This window comes from Drosophila bipectinata, chromosome 4, assembly GCF_030179905.1.
Source record: "Drosophila bipectinata strain 14024-0381.07 chromosome 4, DbipHiC1v2, whole genome shotgun sequence".
Classification (NCBI taxonomy): domain Eukaryota; kingdom Metazoa; phylum Arthropoda; class Insecta; order Diptera; family Drosophilidae; genus Drosophila; species Drosophila bipectinata.
Window position 1 is genome coordinate 1,381,108 of NC_091740.1, and position 18,703 is coordinate 1,399,810.

General features: G+C 43.6%; 1 protein-coding gene across 1 annotated transcript; it reads left to right on the forward strand.

Annotated features, from left to right (window-relative positions):
- Window positions 1-753: 753 nt before the first annotated feature.
- LOC138926833 (uncharacterized) lies at window positions 754-1,758 on the forward strand. Its single transcript, XM_070282398.1, has one exon. The coding sequence runs from the start codon at window positions 754-756 to the stop codon at window positions 1,756-1,758; it is 1,005 nt and encodes a 334-aa protein (XP_070138499.1).
- The last annotated feature ends 16,945 nt before the right edge of the window (window positions 1,759-18,703 follow it).

An 18,703-nucleotide genomic window follows, 5' to 3' on the forward strand; every position in this document is an offset into this window, starting at 1 on the left:
TGTACGTAAATGGGCGTGAGAAGGACGTCCGTTCCTTAGGTAGCTCTCCCATTAGTTGCGTCTGCAACTTCTTCTTGTGGATGATACATACTTTACAAGAATAGACGACAGACTTGACGAAATTCCTCACCTTGGAATCCAGAATTTGGCCCGGATAAAACGGATTGTCGGGTCAGGCAGCAGCGGTGTAATTTTAATGTTTAAATATGTTAACGTAATGTTTGGTAATGTTTATTTATTAGGCATAAGTTTATACAAAAGCTTAGTTGATCGCAAGCCGACTCTCTCTCGGCCGCTCGATTCATGATGTCTAGGTCGACCTCGATGTCTAGGTCGGGCCGCCCTCTCCATTATTCGAGAGCTTTAGCTTCGCAGTGACCAGTCGGGCCGCCCTCTCTGTTTTTACTTTAGTCTCTGCATGCACCATAAGCTGGTCTATCAGATGATCATCCGGCTTCATCTGCAGGCAGAAATAAACATTTTTTATAACGTTCATACTAAATTTAAATTCGTCTCTCATTTCCCGGCATTGAAAACTCTCAATGACCAAACATTGGTGACCCCGACGTGATATAGTTAATATAATTAACTAAAATATTAACTTTAATTTACTAAAGCTATATAATTAAAACTAAACCAAACTATTCCCGCGAAAACATGTGGTGCAGATCAAAATTTACAATAAATTTGGAGCAAACAAATTTGGCGCCGGAATTATTTACTTCGGGTTGGTCGGAACTTAATAAATCAACCATGAACTCCAGCGGCGCAGACACAGGAGCACCCACTCCAACCCGTAGTGCTGTTCTAAAGTGCAAGGCCCTGGGTATTCTCCAAGACTTGCAGAGGATCCAAAGAGCTCTTCAGCCTGTTTCCAAGGTGGACGATGCCATGCTCAACGTGCGTCATGGTCAGATAGTCGCCATGTTCAGCGACTTCAAGGCCATCCACGGGGAGCTTGAGGATTTGGACATTTCGCAGATCAGTAGTGAGCCCCGATGGACTGTCTCGGAGCTGGTAGTGACAATGCAGGCCGAAATTGAGCACGAGACGACCCTTCGCTCTTCCCGAATTGCTGCCCACTCCACCCTAGCTAACGGAATGTCCACCATGCAGGTTGACTCGGGGTCAGGGCAAAGGTTTCAAGCTTTGCCTCCCTTGCCTCTTCCTACCTTCAGCGGTAGATACTCTGAATGGCCTGAGTTTTACTCGATTTTCTGTACAATCGTTGGCGGTAATCCGAGCATCAGTAAGGTGGAAAAGCTGCAAAGGTTGCGATCTTGCCTTCGGGAGTCCGCTTTCGAAGCAGTTCGCTCCTTGGAAGTCTTCGATGAGAATTATGATGTCGCGCTGAATTTGTTGGAGAAACGATTTAATAGCCGTCGTTTAATATTTCAGGCTCATGTGAACGAGATTCTTGGCCTCACTCTAGTGGAAGGTGATTCAATAACAGGTCTTCGAGGGTTATCCGACAAATTCAATGCCCATATGAGAACTTTGAAGAATTTGGGTTCGACGAATGAGATAGCTGGCTGCATCATTGTCCAGGTGCTTCTTCAACGGTTGGACCCAGCTACCCAGGTTAAGTGGGAGGAGAGTCTAAATTCTTCAAGTTCCAACGCCATCCCTACTTGGGAGTCGCTGGCAGAGTTTCTGGAGCAGCGATGCAGGACTTTGGAGGCTATGGATGTGGCCGCTGGGCAGAGCTATGGAGCGGATCCTTCTTCGGGTTGGAGTGCTTCGCTGGGAGCTGATTAAGCTGTACCTCGCCCCTTACGAATATAGTTGGATGACAGGCCCCAGCGGTGTAATTTTAATGTTTAAATATAATATGTTAACGTAATGTTTGGTAATGTTTATTTATTAGGCTTAAGTTTATACAAAAGCTTAGTTGATCGCAAGCCGACTCTCTCTCGGCCGCTCGATTCAACGGGCTTTCTATAGAGAGTTTTAGCTCGCAGTGTCTAGGTCGGGCCGCCCTCTCCATTATTCGAGAGCTTTAGCTTCGCAGTGACCAGTCGGGCCGCCCGCTCTCTGTTTTTACTTCAGTCTCTGCATGCACCATAAGCTGGTCTATCAGATGATCATCCGGCTTCATCTTCAGGCAGAAATAAACATTTTTTATAACGTTCATACTAAATTCAAATTCTTCTTTCATTTCCCGGCATTGAAAGCTCTCAATGACCAAACACGGATCATCAGCTGTGCAGCCACCGTGCAGCGTGATGCGATGCGTATGCGTATAAATGCGTATCGCCAATTTAGGATTTGAATCGTCAGGTCGGATTGTAAGACCGTGCCCGCGTAAAGAATTTCGTTCAGACTGGTCCCGTTTTGCGGTCGGGCTCGAAGCATTGAAGACCACCCGCACCTTGGTGGTCGTGCTTTCGGGCTTGAACACGGCCTGATGTGGAAGATAGTAGGTAGCGGAACTGCTCGCGGGAGACACCTCGGTCATGTGGCCTAAGTCGATGTATTCCTGGATTACCGAGTCATAGCGGGCCTTAAGGGGCGGATCCCTCTTCAGGCGCTGCTCATTACGCAGGAACTGAGCAAGGGCAAAGGACCGTGAAGCCGCTAGCTCGGAACCCTTCTGCTCGGGGTCGCGTAAGGGGAGCGTCACAACGTACTTGCCACTCGTCTCTACTTGCCACTCGTCTCTACTCGTCGTCTAGACAATTCCGAACTGATCTGTGTTGGCACATTTTCCACCTCCCAAAATTTGGTGAGGAGCTGACCCAGTGAGTAACCGAGGCTGCGGCCCACTCGTGTGGAAAAAACGGACACGCTGCGGGGGTTGGCTGGAGATAATGGGCCTGTCAGCACCCATCCAAAAATGGTCTCCTGACAGAGAAGCGACCCGCAGATTAGCCTTGGAATTACCGAGGAGAATGGACGGAAGAATGTCAGCTTCTATTAACACATCGGCTTGAGAGCTCTCAAAGAAGTTGGGGTCCGCCAAGGGAATAACGGGCAGCCCTTGAGACCATCTCGCGGAATCGGATATGATGGCAGATTTCCTGCCAACTGCGGAAGAACGTTAGCCGCAGTCTCTAATTATAGCCCGGGTCCAGACGGCGACCGAATAGAGAAATGGCACAATTTAGTAGACTGCGTGGAAATGGTGTGATTAAGGCCGGAAGCGCTCGTGCTCTATTAGTGCTCTATGGAAGCCTGGAAGCTGCACCTCAAATGGCACACGTTGATAAGGGCTTTGCCACGCTGCGACAACGGATAACTTGGGTAAACGGAGCCTTAGAAACAATGGCGTGTGCGTCACCACTTGTTTTGGACAGAAAGTTGAACAACTTCTCAACCGGGGTGAGCCACGGGTTTTGGATGTAACTGGCCGTAAACAAGTCTCTGAAGGTGGGCCACCGAAGATAATCCCCCGCAAAGACCTCGGTATCTACCGGCAGCCTGTAGACGCGGGCGTGTGGACATTGACGGAAGCCTGAGTGGATTGGGAGGCAATTATCTCCCGTAGCAGGGCAATACACCTCGAATAGACGGAATAACAGTAGCTATACTTCGATTCCAGCACTCTCGAGGTGACCGCATTGTCGTCGGACACGGCTAGCAGATCTGAGCAGCTCTCATAGCTCTTCTCCCACATTGCCCGAATTTGGTCCCGGTGGACTTCGCACATGTATTGGGAGCCTATTTCCGTTTCTGGGGCGCCCGGAGTACTTATGTTAGCCTCAAGTTGGATAATTCGATCTGTTGTGGCGATGAACTTTTTCAACGCCACTTCGACCGCACTTTAAGCCATTTTCGAAACGGAACGAGTCTGTCTCTGTGAATGACCGAGGATTGTATTGACGGATTCGTCACTTTTTGCCCTTGGAATGGCACTAGACGCCTTAGGCTTTAAAAGAGGCGTCCGCGGAGAAGCGGATTGAGATCTGTCCAAACGGATGGTTGGGATTGGACGAGGCTTTTTGTCGTCTCCCGTGGGCATTCTCAGAATCCAAGTCGCTGGTCAGCGGTTGTCGACTGACTTGCGCAATAGGTGCCTCGTACGAAGCGGTGGGCGGTCACACTGATGTGATGAGAACGGCGAGATCGCGGATGAAATGCGATTACAAGGCACAAGTGGGAATAAGTAGCGCCGATGTCGAAACGTCGTGTGCGGCACAATTCGAATGTGGAAGAAAACTTCTGGAACCCAAAAAAAAACCAGATGGGACGAGGTTTGTTGAGACTCTAGGCGGATGTTGCCTGATGCGGTGTAGAAGCGTTAGAGGCACGGAAAATGGACAAGTACCGGAAAAATCGAGCTCGTTGAGATAAAAACTTATTATGGAGCCAGAAGGGTGGAGTTGAAACCTTAATCTTTAATTAATTGAATTTAATCGTCACGAAACCGGAAAGGTGAAATTGAAAACGCGGCTCTATTCGGACAGAAGGTTGATAATTAAATTATTAATAATTTTTGACTTTAATTATTGAGTGGCCGGAAAGGTGAATATAAAAACTGGCCCTTCGTTCGAACGGAAAATAATAATTAAATAAATTATGGTGGTTATAATTATAAATATATATATTTATATTTAATTTATTTTTTTGTTTTAAGCTATTTGCTACGCAGCCGGGTATGCCGTCGGCACCCTGTACGTACCCCAAAGGAAAAAAACAGCACCAAAAAACCCAACACGGCTAGGTCTGAATTAAAGCGACACAATCACGGATTTTGAGTGAAATGGCGTTTTATAATTGGCGGTTTATAAATGTTGGTTTTAGAAAATTAAAAAAAAAATTTTTTTAATTTTATCGGTTATATATTTCCTGAAATTGGAAGCAGAAAATATTTGAAAATATATGGACATGCATGCAAGTAGGGAAAGGGCATGTGGGGCATATGGTGGCACAGTAGAACGTCGATAAGTGGACTGTATATGTTAAATTTTATCGGTTATATATTTCCTGGAATTGGAGGCAGAAAATATATGGACATGCATGCAGGTACGGATACCTGTAACTTCGAGTTACATCTCCGATTGTTTTAGGTTAGGTTATATTGAAATTGCAGACTTTACTGACTGTATGCAGTTCACCGTCTCCAAGTTCCAGGTGTGGTATAGGTTGACAAACTTGGTGAAGGCATAAATTTGAACGTATTCCTTTTCGTCCCTTTTTCCGCTCAATTTCTCCGATGGCTCCGATTGTATTTTACCTGTCACTGATTTTAAAAATTTACATGTCACACAATTTTTTACATATTTTCGTACATATTTTGACATACCATCAAACCAATATTACTCGTAAATCTTATATAGAGTTGCCACACCAAGTGCATTATGACACGAATAACAACTGATTACCTAAATGCCCTGGGTACGACCACTAACCTTACAGCATATAGGCATATTTCATACAACGAAAATGGACGCGAAAACTATTGCGACCGGCTCTAGCAGGCCCCACAGCGAAATCTTACTCCTTTTCTTACGCTTTGTGGTTGGTCACGGGGTAATGGACAGTAAGGGCTTGAGGACGGGCGGGATGGCCGCTAGGCATTGCTTTGCCTGCCGCCGGCCCCAACTATCCACCCTACCGCCCATCCTGCTCGAAGGTCCTGAGCCTCTGCATTAACGCTGCAGCAAGAGATGCTACTGCATCCCAGAGCATCTGGGTTTCCAGCATTGTCTCCACGAGGTTTCCTGGGTGGAGTGAGCGGCCCACCGTCGTCTCCAGTCGGTGGTGCTCTCGTGCAAACCGGCGGCACTCGAACACAACGTGCTTGGCGTCCTCGACTATCGATCTCCCGCACTCCGGGCACCAATACTAACAACTACAGCAACACCATCAACAACAAAAACACCAACAACAACAACAACAATAACCCCAACAACAACAAAAAACTAATAGAAACCGGACTCATAATAATTACATTCGAAGCCCATCAACTCGCTGAAATACTGCGAGTCGGCTATGAAACTGTTCGCCATAGAAAGCCATAGATCTCCTATACTTTAAAGTTCAACCCTAGAACTTTTTACACTACCAGTATGTCACTAATTTTAATTCAATGGAACATTCAAGGATATACAAATAACTATAATAATCTCCTTTTCCTGATTAAAAAATACTCTCCGCATATCATTACACTTCAAGAAACTCACATAAAATATACTAACAATATACCAACTCCAATAAATTACACTCTACTAACAAACATAGCCACCAATAGATTTGGCGGCGTAGCGCTATTCGTCCACAAGTCAATTCAATATTCCATAGTAAACATTCCAAACGACCTTGAAGCTCTAGCAATACACATTAAATTCAAGAAGAACATGCACATAAAGACAACATACATTGCCCCAAACAGAACTGTCACAAACAAAATGCTTGAAGACACTTTGTATAATAACCAAACACCATCACTAATTCTAGGAGACTTTAACGGATGGCACCCTGCCTGGGGTTCCCCGAAAGCACACTCTCGAGGAAAAACAATACAACAATTTATTGACAACACACAGCTAACCTTGCTAAATGACAAATCCCCCACACATTTCACAACACACAACACATACACGCATATCGACCTTTCACTTTGCTCAGCAACACTAGCCCCACACACCAAGTGGGAAATACTTAATGATCTCCATGGCAGCGACAATTTTCCGATAGTTATCTCTTTATTCCCTCCAAACACTGTAAGCAAATTCTCAAAACTATGTTTTATATTAAAAAAAGCCAACTGGGCACACAAAAATAACGATATTTTCAACAACAAAGAAGCCGCACAACTTAACAAAATTATATTACATGGCGCAAACATTTCCATCTCATAAACCTCAGTAAATACAAAGCCCTACAAGGTTCCCTGGTGGAACAAAAAACTAGCACAGCTAAAAAAAGAAAAACAATTAGCTTGGAAAACACTTAACATCAACCTTACGAATGTTATAAACTACAGACGCCTAAACGCCAAGTACAAGTTCGAAATCAAAAAAAGTAAAAGCGAGGCTTCCAGATCCATTACATCCACCATACAACCAGAAACCTCTTCATCTAAAATATGGAGCAACATAAGACGCTTCTGCGGTCTTAACCCAAGCAAAAAAATTGAGGCCATACATAATCCCAAAAACAACACAACAACAACAGATACTCTCGAAATAGCCAACTCCCTCTCGCAACACTTCTCAGAGCTCTCAAGCGACCTAAAATTCTCAAACGAGTTCCGAAATAACAAATATAAAAATAACACAACCAATTATACACCGACCTCAACAGCCAAAACTATCGAGGAAAACATAAGTCACCTTGAATTAAATGCAGCACTACAAACACTTAAAGGATCCACTCCAGGATTAAACAGAATTTCGTACGAAATGATACGCAACAGCTCCCTTACCACTTAAAACAGAATTATAAACCTCTTGAATCAAATTTTCGACAGCCACATACCTCAAGCCTACAAAATAAGCTCAATTATACCAATACTTAAACCAAAAACTGACAAAACAAACATCTCCTCGTACAGACCCATTTCCCTCAATTGCTGTTTAGCAAAAACACTGGGCAAAATCATAGCGAAAAGACTTTGGTGGTTTGTGACCCACAACAAACTTTTAAATACAAACCAATTCGGCTTCAAAAAAGGCAAATCGACTTCGGATAGTCTCCTATACGTAGACCATCTCATAACGAAGTCGAAAAGGCACACCTCCCTCGTCACTCTTGACTTTTCAAGAGCCTTCGATCGAGTAGGTGTGCACACTATAATTGATCAACTCCAGGAATGGAAAACAGGCCCTAAAATAATCAATTATGTCAAAAATTTTATGCTCAAACGTAGTCAGAGTCGGTCCGCACATGTCAAATTCACTCCCATTATCCAACGGTTTCCCACAAGGATCGGTAATCCTATTTCTCATCGCATACAATAAACTCTCAAACGTAATATCTCTACACAAAGAAATTAAATTTAACGCTTACGCAGACGATTTTTTCCTTATTATAAACTTCAAAAACAACAAACACCTTAGTTTTAACCTATACAACCTTTTACATTTTTTTTTTTGTAATAGCAGGGTAACGTTTATTTAAAACTGTCCATTAGGGACAACCATTAAATGTTATCACATAAACTTCACTTATAAATAATTTTAAATATTAATATGGTAGAAATAAATTAGAGTAGTAAGGGGAGGTCCAGCGGGTGTGTCCTTTTTAGTCTTCTGGGCTGCTCGCTGTTGTCCAGCAGGGAGCTGGCCAACCGGTTCGGGTGGTTATGAAGCCTCTGCATGTAACGTGCGCTGCTTCTTTGTATCTCGTCCTTGACCCAAGGGAAATTGAGAACCTCGTGGATGGTGCGATTGTCATGATAGACGTGGGCCCCAGTGGCGATTCGAAGGGCTCTATTTTCGAAAGCTTGTATTGTTCGGACATTCGTCTTGCTCGCAGTGCCCCAGAGCTGTATGCCGTCCAGATTGGGCGTATTATTGCCTTGTAAATGAGAAGTTTAGTGGAAGTTCTCAGCTTCGATTTCCTACCCATAAGCCAGTAGAAGGATCGAAGTCTTTAATTAGCCTGTTTCCTCTTCTTAATCAGATGGGGCTTCCAGGTGAGCCTCCTGTCTAGGGTGAATCCCAGGTACTTGGGATTGTCTACCTGTGGAACTGGAGAGCCGTTAAGGTTAACTGGAGGGCAGTTGCCTTTGCCATCGTTTTTGCCAGTCGCTGAGCAAGTCAAGCTGCAATTGCATCGTTTCGGCTGCCCCCATGGCGCTATCGGCGGTGGAAAGGAAGGCGGTGTCATCTGCATAGGTTGCTGCGAGCAGGTTAAGCCTCTGAAGAACAGGGAGGTCGGCCGTGTAAGCATTGTACATCAACGGGCCAAGAACGCTGCCTTGGGGTACACCAGCGTGAGCTTCTCTTATACCGGAGATGGCCTCGCCACATCTAACAGCAAATTTACGGTCTTCCAAGAACGATTTTAGGAACTGGAAGTATGGTCGGGGTAGGCCAGCCTTTAATTATATAGAAGACCGGGATGCCAGACTCGGTCAAACGCCTGCTTCACGTCCAGCATGACGGCCATGCAGTACTTCTTGGTTTCAAACGCGTCCAGGATGCACTGCACTACCCGATGGCACTGCTCTGGCGTACCGTGTCGCCGCCTGAAGCCAAACTGGTGGTCAGGGATCAGTCCAGCCTCGTCAAATACTGGCAGTGCTCGTTCAAGTATTTTGGAGAGCATTGGTAACAAACTTATTGGTCGGTAGGACGAAAGGTTTGCTTCGGGTTTCCCGGGCTTAGGTATCATAGTTACCTGGGCACGTTTCCATGTGGACGGAAAGTACCCTATCTCCAAGCATCTTTTATAGACCCTCGTAATTAGCTGAATGCTTGGAGGTGGTAACATTTTTAATGCAATTGCATTGATACCATCATCGCCCGGGGCCTTGTTGTTGCTCATGATGGTTATGAGCTCAGCTGTTTCCTCCTCAGTCACTGGTCGCATTGGATCGGCGTCCCTGGAAGGCTCGGCTAGTAGTCGGGCAGTTTCAGCAGCATCCTCCGGTGAGCAGCGATCGAAAGGCGTAAAGACACCTTCGAGGTGTTCGGCGAAAGCGTTGGCCCTGTCCATCTCTGATCTGCACCAGTTCCCGTCGGTTCTTTATACAGGTGGGATCCTTTTCAGTGGCCGACTGATAAATTTGGTGACTCGCCATAAGTTATGTTGAGGGTCGCCTTGTTCGAGTTGTTCGACGAACCCGCCAAAGGCCTGCTTTCTTAGTCTTGTCAGCGTGACTGACAGACATTTGGACGCTCTATTGAAGGACGCTATAATAATGGAATAGATGGTTATTATTTTCGTTTGATGCTTATTGTGATGCAGTTTTCAGTTATCTCCGAAGCCCAATAGATACCCAATAAATCCATCAAGGTAGGGAGGGTACAGATAGGGGAGCGAACGACACCTTAGCCAAACTGATCAAATGATGATTCGAACTATTTATTCATTTAGTAACGAACAGTGAAGTGCACTTGAATATTTATAAGACAAGAAGGGAAAGCTAACTTCGGGCGGAGCCGAAGTTGATATACCCATGCAGTTAAAACCGGATATATATCGCAAACATCGGATATAGTTGCCCGATCCATTTAAGAATATGATAACATAACCCAATTAATTATAATACAAAATCTAAAAAAAGTCCCAAACTTCTATCTTCAAAAATACGAAAGTTGGTATTTCTACCAAAACCCATTTCCGATCGTTTAGTTACATGGCAGCTATAGGATATAGTCGGCCGATCCTTATGAAATTTGGTAGGTCGCATTATCTGACCAAAAATATAGTCTCTACTAAGCTTCAGTTTTCTATCTTCAAAAACACGAAAGTTGGGTCATTTCCGATCGTTCAGTTACACGGCAGCTATAGGATATAGTCGGCCGATCTTTATGAAATATGGCACGTCGTATTATTTTGCCAAAAATAGCTATCATGTAAAATTTAAACTCTCTCACTTAAAAAACACTAAAGTTATACCATTTCCGATCAATCAGTTATATGGCAGCTATAGGATATAGTCAGCCGATCCTGGCCGTTCCGACTTATATACTGCGTGCAGTATAGGGTGTGTGGAAAGAAGGGTGTGTGCAAAGTTTCAAGTCGGTAGCTTTAAAACTGTGAGACTAGTTTGCGTAGAAACAGACAGACCGACAGACAGACGGACAGACGGACATGCTCATATCAACTCAGGAGATGTTCCTGATCAAGAATATATATACTTTATAGGGTCGGAGATGTCTTCTTCACTGCGTTGCACACTTTTGGACAAAATTATAATACCCTCTGCAAGTATAACTAGAGTGGTGTTTTTTAGGTGACAAGGAAGAAACTTCAGAAGAACCTTTAACATGATATAAGCAACTGGTGCTCATATTCAGGGGCATCTCTATCCTTAGCCAAATGCCAGTACCTCCATATATGCCAAAAACACAATTGCACTAGCACCATAAGCTGTAGCAATACACCAATAAAACAAGTAACAGCACTCAAAATCTTAGGGATAACCATAAATAGTAAATACAAATGGGACACACACATAAAATCACTTCTTCCACCACTACACCAAAAATTGAATATCATAAAATGCCTTTCCAACGTCGCGAAAGCAACAGTCATAGCAAAAATCGAATATGGCCTGTTTCTATACGGACAGGCTCCGAAAAGCGTGCTTAACAAATTAAAAACCACCTTAGCACCGCAATCCGTCTAGCCCTTGGTGCCTACCGAACCACACCCATAAATAACTTGCTATACGAAACCAACATCCTCCCATTAGAGCAAAAACGAGACCTTCAAACAGCCAAACTCACAAAAAACCTTATATTTTCCAAAGATACACCAATACACAAACTTGTCAAACAAAGTAAATCAAAAAAGAATACATCAACCATAGACCGCACAATAAACCTCTGCCAAGCACTAAACCTTCCCTAAGAACCAGTTAAACTACACAAATACCAGCCACCTTGGGATCTCCCAAACCTCATAGACACAACATTTAGAGCGCACAAGAAACAAACCACAACACCAGATACATACATGAAACTATACGAACATACCAAAGACAGCCATAAAACACATAAATTCATATTTACGGATGGATCAAAAATGAACTCCACTATATCATATGCTATCACAACAGATACTTATATTATTAAATATGGTATCCTCCCCCCCCACTCATCAGTACTCTTCGCAGAAATAATAGCCATATTAGTAGCGATCGACCAAGTCAAAAGCACAAGGGGAAAGTTTATGATCTGCTCCGACTCTCTCTCAGCAATTGACGCCATAAGAAACAAAAATTTTTTTTTATTATCAATCATTTAAAAGTTACATTTAAAATCTGTCCGGAATTATGAACAACAAGAAAGGAAAGCTAACTTCGGGCGGAGCCGAAGTTGATATACCCTTGCAGTTAAAACCGGATATATATCGCAACCATCGGATTTAGTTGGCCGATCCTTATGAAATTTGGTAGGTTGGATGAACTGACCAAAAATAGAATCTGTACCAAGTTCCAGCTTTCTATCTTCAAAAACACAAAAGTTGGGTCAATTCCGATCTTTCAGTTATATGGCAGCTATAGGACATAGTCAGCCGATCCTTATGAAATTTGGTAGGTTGGATCAACTGACCAAAAATAGAATCTGTATCAAATTCCAGCATTCTATCTTCAAAACACGAAAGTTGGGTCATTTCCGATCGTTCAGTTATATGACAGCTATAGGATATAGTCGGCCGATCCTTATGAAATTTGGCATGTCGTAATGTGTTGCCAAAAATAGCTCTCATGTCAAATTTGAATGTGTCATGTCTCTAACTCTAAAAACACCAAAGTTATACCATTTCCGATCAATAAGTTATATGGCAGCTATAGGATATAGTCGGCCGATCCCGGCCGTTCCGACTTATATACTGCGTGCAAAGGAAAGAAGGGTGTGTGCAAAGTTCCAAGTCGATAGCTTTAAAACTGAGAGACTAGTTTGCGTAGAAATAGACAGACGGACAGACGGACATGCTCATATCAACATGCAGGAGGTGATCCTGATCAAGAATATATATACTTTATAGGGTCGGAGATGTCTCCTTCACTGCGTTGCACACTTTTGGACAAAATTATAATACCCTCTGCAAGGGTATAATAATTAAATTTTTTAATGATACCTTAGCTTAATGGAATATTGAGTAATATACAAATATTATAATGTACAAATATGATTTTTGCTTGTCCTACGAACTACTTTTAACTTTAATTTTTGTATAAGCCTTGACGTTTCAATTAGAATTTTATGGTGAACCCTTTAATGGTCATGGATAAATCTAGAAATGCAGCTCAGTCCCATTCGTTCGAGTGGCAAAGGTCCAGTGGGTGAGTCCGTTTCAGCCTCCTAGTGGTGTAGAACAAAAATGTAGAAACAAAAATAACAACAATTTTTACCCCAACAAAATTAGATCACTCCTTACAAAATTAGCCCCAAAAATTAAAATATTGTGGATCCCTGGTCATGTAGGCATAGCAGGCAACGAGCTAGCCGACCAAACAGCAAAATCGACATGCAGCATGCCCCTTATTTACACCCCAAACATAAATTTAACAGACATAAAGGGACACTTAAAACTAGAATTCCTAACAAGAAATAAACTAAACATAGAACACTGCAATCAATGGTATAAAAACATTAACAAAGACAATTCAAACATCGACAATTATTGCAGATCCTTCCATCCCAAATCGAGCAGACTCGATTAAATTAAAATAATACGCCTTAGACTAGGCCACAAAAAACTTACACACGAGCACTACTTCAATCAAAACCAAACCTCACCCTGCCCCTTCTGCCAAGGCGACAATACCTTACCCCACCTATTAAATTCATGCCCATCACTCCTTCCTACTAAACTATCTATCTTCAAAAATACAAACCCATTAAATCTCCTTAATGAACTCAACACTGAAAATTTAGAAAAAATCTTAATTTTCTTAAAAACTTCATACCTATACCACAAAATTTAATAATACCCAAATGTACATAAACAAAATTTACCAACTAAGTAGCCGAAATACAAAGAACAATATGTAATTAAACCAGAGGTCGGCACGGCCCTATCTCGGGGGCATAGGAAATTTCTCTGCCCGAGCTCTGCCACACACACACAAAATACATGTGTGAAACGTCATGCTCAAATCCTACTTTCTGCTATTGGTTACTAACACTAATGCGGTAAAATCATATCAATGTATTTGGGTGCCGACCTCTGAATTAAACTAATAGACTTAAATAGCATTAACCTTAAAAGCCGAAGGCCTCGCTGCCAGTGCTTTACCAACTAAGTTAGTCTAGTTTTGCAAACTTCTCTATCTTTAATAATAAATAAATAAATAAATTTTGTCCAAAAGTGTGCAACGCAAGGAGACATCTCCGACCCTATAAAGTATATATATTCTTGATCAGGATCACCGTCTGAGTTGATATGAGCATGTCCGTCGGTCCGTCTGTCTGTCTGTCTTTACGCGAACTAGTCTCTCAGTTTTAAATCTATCGTCTTGAAACTGTGCACACATCCTTCCTTTGCACGCAGTTGATATGAGCATGTCCGTCGGTCTGCTGTCTGTCTGTCTCTACGCGAACTAGTCTCTCAGTTTTAAAGCTATCGTCTTGAAACTGTGCACACATCCTTCGTTTGCACACAGTATATAAGTCGGTACGACCGGAATCGGCCGACTATATTCTATAGCTGCCATATAACTGATTGATCGGAAATGGTATAACTTTGGTGTTTTTAGAGTTAGAGACTCAAATTTGACGAGAAAGCTATTTTTAGCAAAATAATAATACATGCCAAACTTCATAAGGATCGGCTGACTATATCTTATAGCTGCCATATAACTGAACGATCGGAAATGGTTTTTGGTAGATATACCAACTTTGGAATTTTTGAAGATAGAAGTTTGGGACATTTTTTAGATTTTATATTGTAATAAATTGGGTTATATTATCATATTCTCATAAGGATCGGCCAACTATATCCGATGTTTGCGATATATATCCGGTTTTAACTGCAAGGGTATATCAACTTCGGCTCCGCCCGAAGTTAGCTTTCCTTTTTTGTTTTTTTCTCTGTTTATCAGAAGCGTAGCATTAGCGCAACTTGACGAGCCTGCACACATTACTAAAGCTGCAGCTCAGCCCCCGCGGCCCCTTTACCAGCCCAATCGCCTCTATCGGCACATAATTCATACATAAATATTTTTGATTTCGGGCTCCACATGAGCAATCCGTTTCAACAATATAGAAACATAAGATAACTCTCTAGTGATTCTGAGTCGGAGACCGAAGGGCCGGCCAGATTTTCGACCCCTAAAAGCGCTAACGCTAGCGCTCCCATACTCGCGAACATGGCTTTCAACATGGAACAGATGAAAGCCACCATACAGGCGGAAGTCCAACATGCTGTTCAAGAAGCCAATATCGAACACCAGCGTAGAGAAAACGAAATGCGCTTGGCTCTTCAAGAAGCCAATACTGAAAACCAGGCAATACGCCTGGCATTACACCGTCTGACCGAACGGGTCGACGCAAAAGAAATCGCGCCCGCCCAAGCGGAGGTTCCCCAAATAAAAAAATATGAACCTATAGAGATTAGGAACGATGTCAGGTGTGACGAGCTCCTAGACGCCGTCAAGTCCCAGCCCGAATTTACGGGAGCACAGGACGCATACGTCTCCTGGAGACAACGGGAGTAGCCGCATATTATATTTTCAAAAATTACGAAAATAGCTCGCGCCATTATCAGGCGGTTGTTATTATTAGGAATAAAATAAGGGACCCTGCCGATGCCGTATTGTCTTCGTTTGGCACTGTACTAAATTTCGACGCGATTATAAATCGACCCGATTTTACGTACAATGATAAGCGGCAGATGCACGTTATTAAGCAGGAAATGGGTGCTCTTAAGCAGGGAAATATGACCATTCTACAATACTATGACGAGGTCGAGAAAAAACTCACCTTTCTTACAAACAAGGCCACTATGTCGTACGAAGCCTCGGCGGCAAAGGTCTTATGTGACAAATGATGATGAGAGGCACTTCGAGTATTTAACTCGGGGCTTAAGCGCAGGCTCACGGATGCCCTCTTTTCGACAAAGCCGAAAGATTTGCCTTCAGCTCTCGCTTTGGCACAAGAAGTGGAATCTAACCACGAAAGATACTCCTTCGCGGCTTCATTTGTCAAAAGCCGAGAGGATAAAGATAAAAAACAGCAACCAAAAGCGTAAGAATACCGACAGGCTTCTGCGCAGGCAAATGCACAAACAAATACTGGAAAAAATCCGTACTACGTCAAACAACACAAGGCGCAAGTACACTCTGCCCCACACAGTGGAGGCGCTCCTGATCCCATGGACATCGACCCATCGCTGTCCAAGATGCTTAGGCCATCCCAGGCCCCGGAGTACCAAAACAGGAAGCCGGCTGAGTCCGATCGATCTGCCCCACACAAAAGGCAGAGGGTTAATCACGTCGCGCAGGGCGCGAGCGAAACCGGGAACAAATATACCGCCGCAGCTTCAAGCGCGGCTCAGGAAATTGACGACGACGCTATTAAATGTTACGATTCGAACGTCATAAATGTTACGATTCGAGACGGCATATTATTGACTTCACATGCGAGGAGTCACTGCTGGAGGAGCTCGCAACAATAATAGTTCTTAAATGCGTAAACGCCATTCATTGCGATTTGCATACGCTAGCAGTGATACAGGACAAACTAATTCGACAATTCCCTGCCACCAAATTCTGGCACTGCAAAAACCGAGTAACGCACATTTTTGCAGTTGATGAAAGGCGGGAAATTCTTACTATCGAGCACAACAGAGCTTACAGATCTGCCCAAGGGAACGTGAAGCTGGTACTCTTCAAGTACTACTTTCCAAAATGGCCAAGCTAGCGAACGAAATAGTCACATCGTGCAAGACTTGCACCAAGGCTAAATACGACAGACATCGGAAGAAACAAGAGCTTGGCGAAACTCCAATCCCATCTCAAGTAGGATGAATGCTACACATAGACATCTTCTCCACGGATAAAAAGTATTTCCTTACGTGCATCGACTAATTCTCGAAATTTGCCGTCGTCCAACTAGTTCCCTCTAGAACTATAGAGGATCTCAAACCAGCGCTACTACAGCTGATGAATATTTTCCCCAGGGCCAAGGTCGTATATTGCGACAACGAACCATCGTTGAACTCGCAAACCATCGTGACCATTTCGGCGTTAGCATCTCAAATGCTCCGCCCCTACACAGTGTCTCCAACGGGCAAGTGGAGCGCTTCCACAGCACTTTGATAGAGCTTGCTAGATGCCTTAAGACACTAACCATGCAGCATATAGACAACCCACTTCATACAACGAAAATGGACGCGAAAATTTCTTGCGACAGGCCCCAGCAGGCCCCAGAGCGGATTTCTTACGCTCTCTTACGCTCATCGTTCGTTCATCTTACGCTCATTCTCGCATTAAATGTTTTCTGTTTCTCAGTCTCTAAACGGAGCGCGATGAAGAAGGTTGGCCTGCGCTTCGGTTGATCTTTGTATGTATGCGTGTCACACATTCACATAAACGGGTGTATGTGTGCGTGCGATTTCGTTTCGAAGCCAGCGCATGAACGAACGATGAGCGTAAGAGAGCGTATGAAATCCGCTCTGGGGCCTGCTGGGGCCTGTCGCAAGAAATTTTCGCGTCCATTTTCGTTGTATAAAATGGGTTGTCTATATGCTGTATGGTTAGTGCTTAAGATCGATAAAGGCATCAGCGATACCGTAGACCTGATTCTTCTGGCCACGGCCAGATATAACAAGTCTATCCATTCGGGCATCGACAAGAGGCCGGCTGACATGGTGCAGGCACAATCAGATGAGCCACAATATGAGTTACAGGATAAAATAAAACTCGCCCAAGACAAGCTCCGGGACAGGGAAAACACTTCCCGCCAAAATAGAGTATTCGAGGTTGGCGAAAAAGTCCTAAAAATCAGTCCCTGATTTTCCTGTTGGCCGCAACATCGGCACGCGTCACGGACTATTCCAAAGCCAAATACATTTCCATCATTGATGGTCGAATCCTGATATGGGAGGAATTCGCTTTTATAAAGCACTCAGCAAATCTCTCGGAATATAGGCGCGTCATCGAAGAAACTATTGGGATGACCTTCATGTTCCCGCAATCCCACATGCAAAAACTCCTAGTTGTTGATGTCGCCCACCTACGCGACCTGCTCGACTCTTTGAGCATCCATCATAGGGTAGCAAAAAGTTTAGACTTCTTAGGGACTGCGCTAAAAGTGGTGGCAGGAACGCCGGACGCAGATGATTTTGAAGAAATTAAATTTATTGAATTCCAATTAACGAATGCAAACAATAGGCAGGTTAACATTAACAACAAAGTACAAGTTCAAGTCAATAAAATTTCGGCTACCGTCAACCAACTTCTGAGGTCAGCAAGAAAGTCCCATATTGATACCGGGCACCTATTCGAGATACTTTTAACTCAAAATAAGATGTTAGCAATGGAGCTGCAGGGGTTGATGCTAGCAGTGGCACTTGCCAAAGTTAATATTTTTAGCCCCAGCATCCTAGATCATGCAGACCTGGAAGGTGTGTGTATGGAAGAGCCCACCGAGACCGCGATTAGAGATGTTTTGTCCGTATAGTCCGTTAAAATTTTACAGTCCGATAACATATTACATTTTATCATTAAGTTTCCGAAGATAAAGTCGGCCTGCAGCAAGATCACCGTTTTCCCAGTGTCACATCACGACACCATGCTCAGGCTGGAAGACAACGTCATTGCCGAATGCGACATTGAGATCCACACCGTGGAAAAGTGCTGTCCGTATCCGATGGGAGGGGCAGATCCAAGATCCAAGACCTACTTAAAAACGGCATAATCCAGGGGCTTAAAAACGGGGTTTGTAATCCAGAAGTCGAGATCCCCTACAATAACCCAATATGGGTAGTAGACAAAAAGGGCACCAACGAATGTGGAAACCGTAAAATGCGGCTAGTATTAGACTTTCGAAAATTTAACGAGAGGACAATACCGGATCGCTACCCTATGCCGATTATCCCAATGATACTAGGAAATTTAGGCAAAGCCAAATACCTT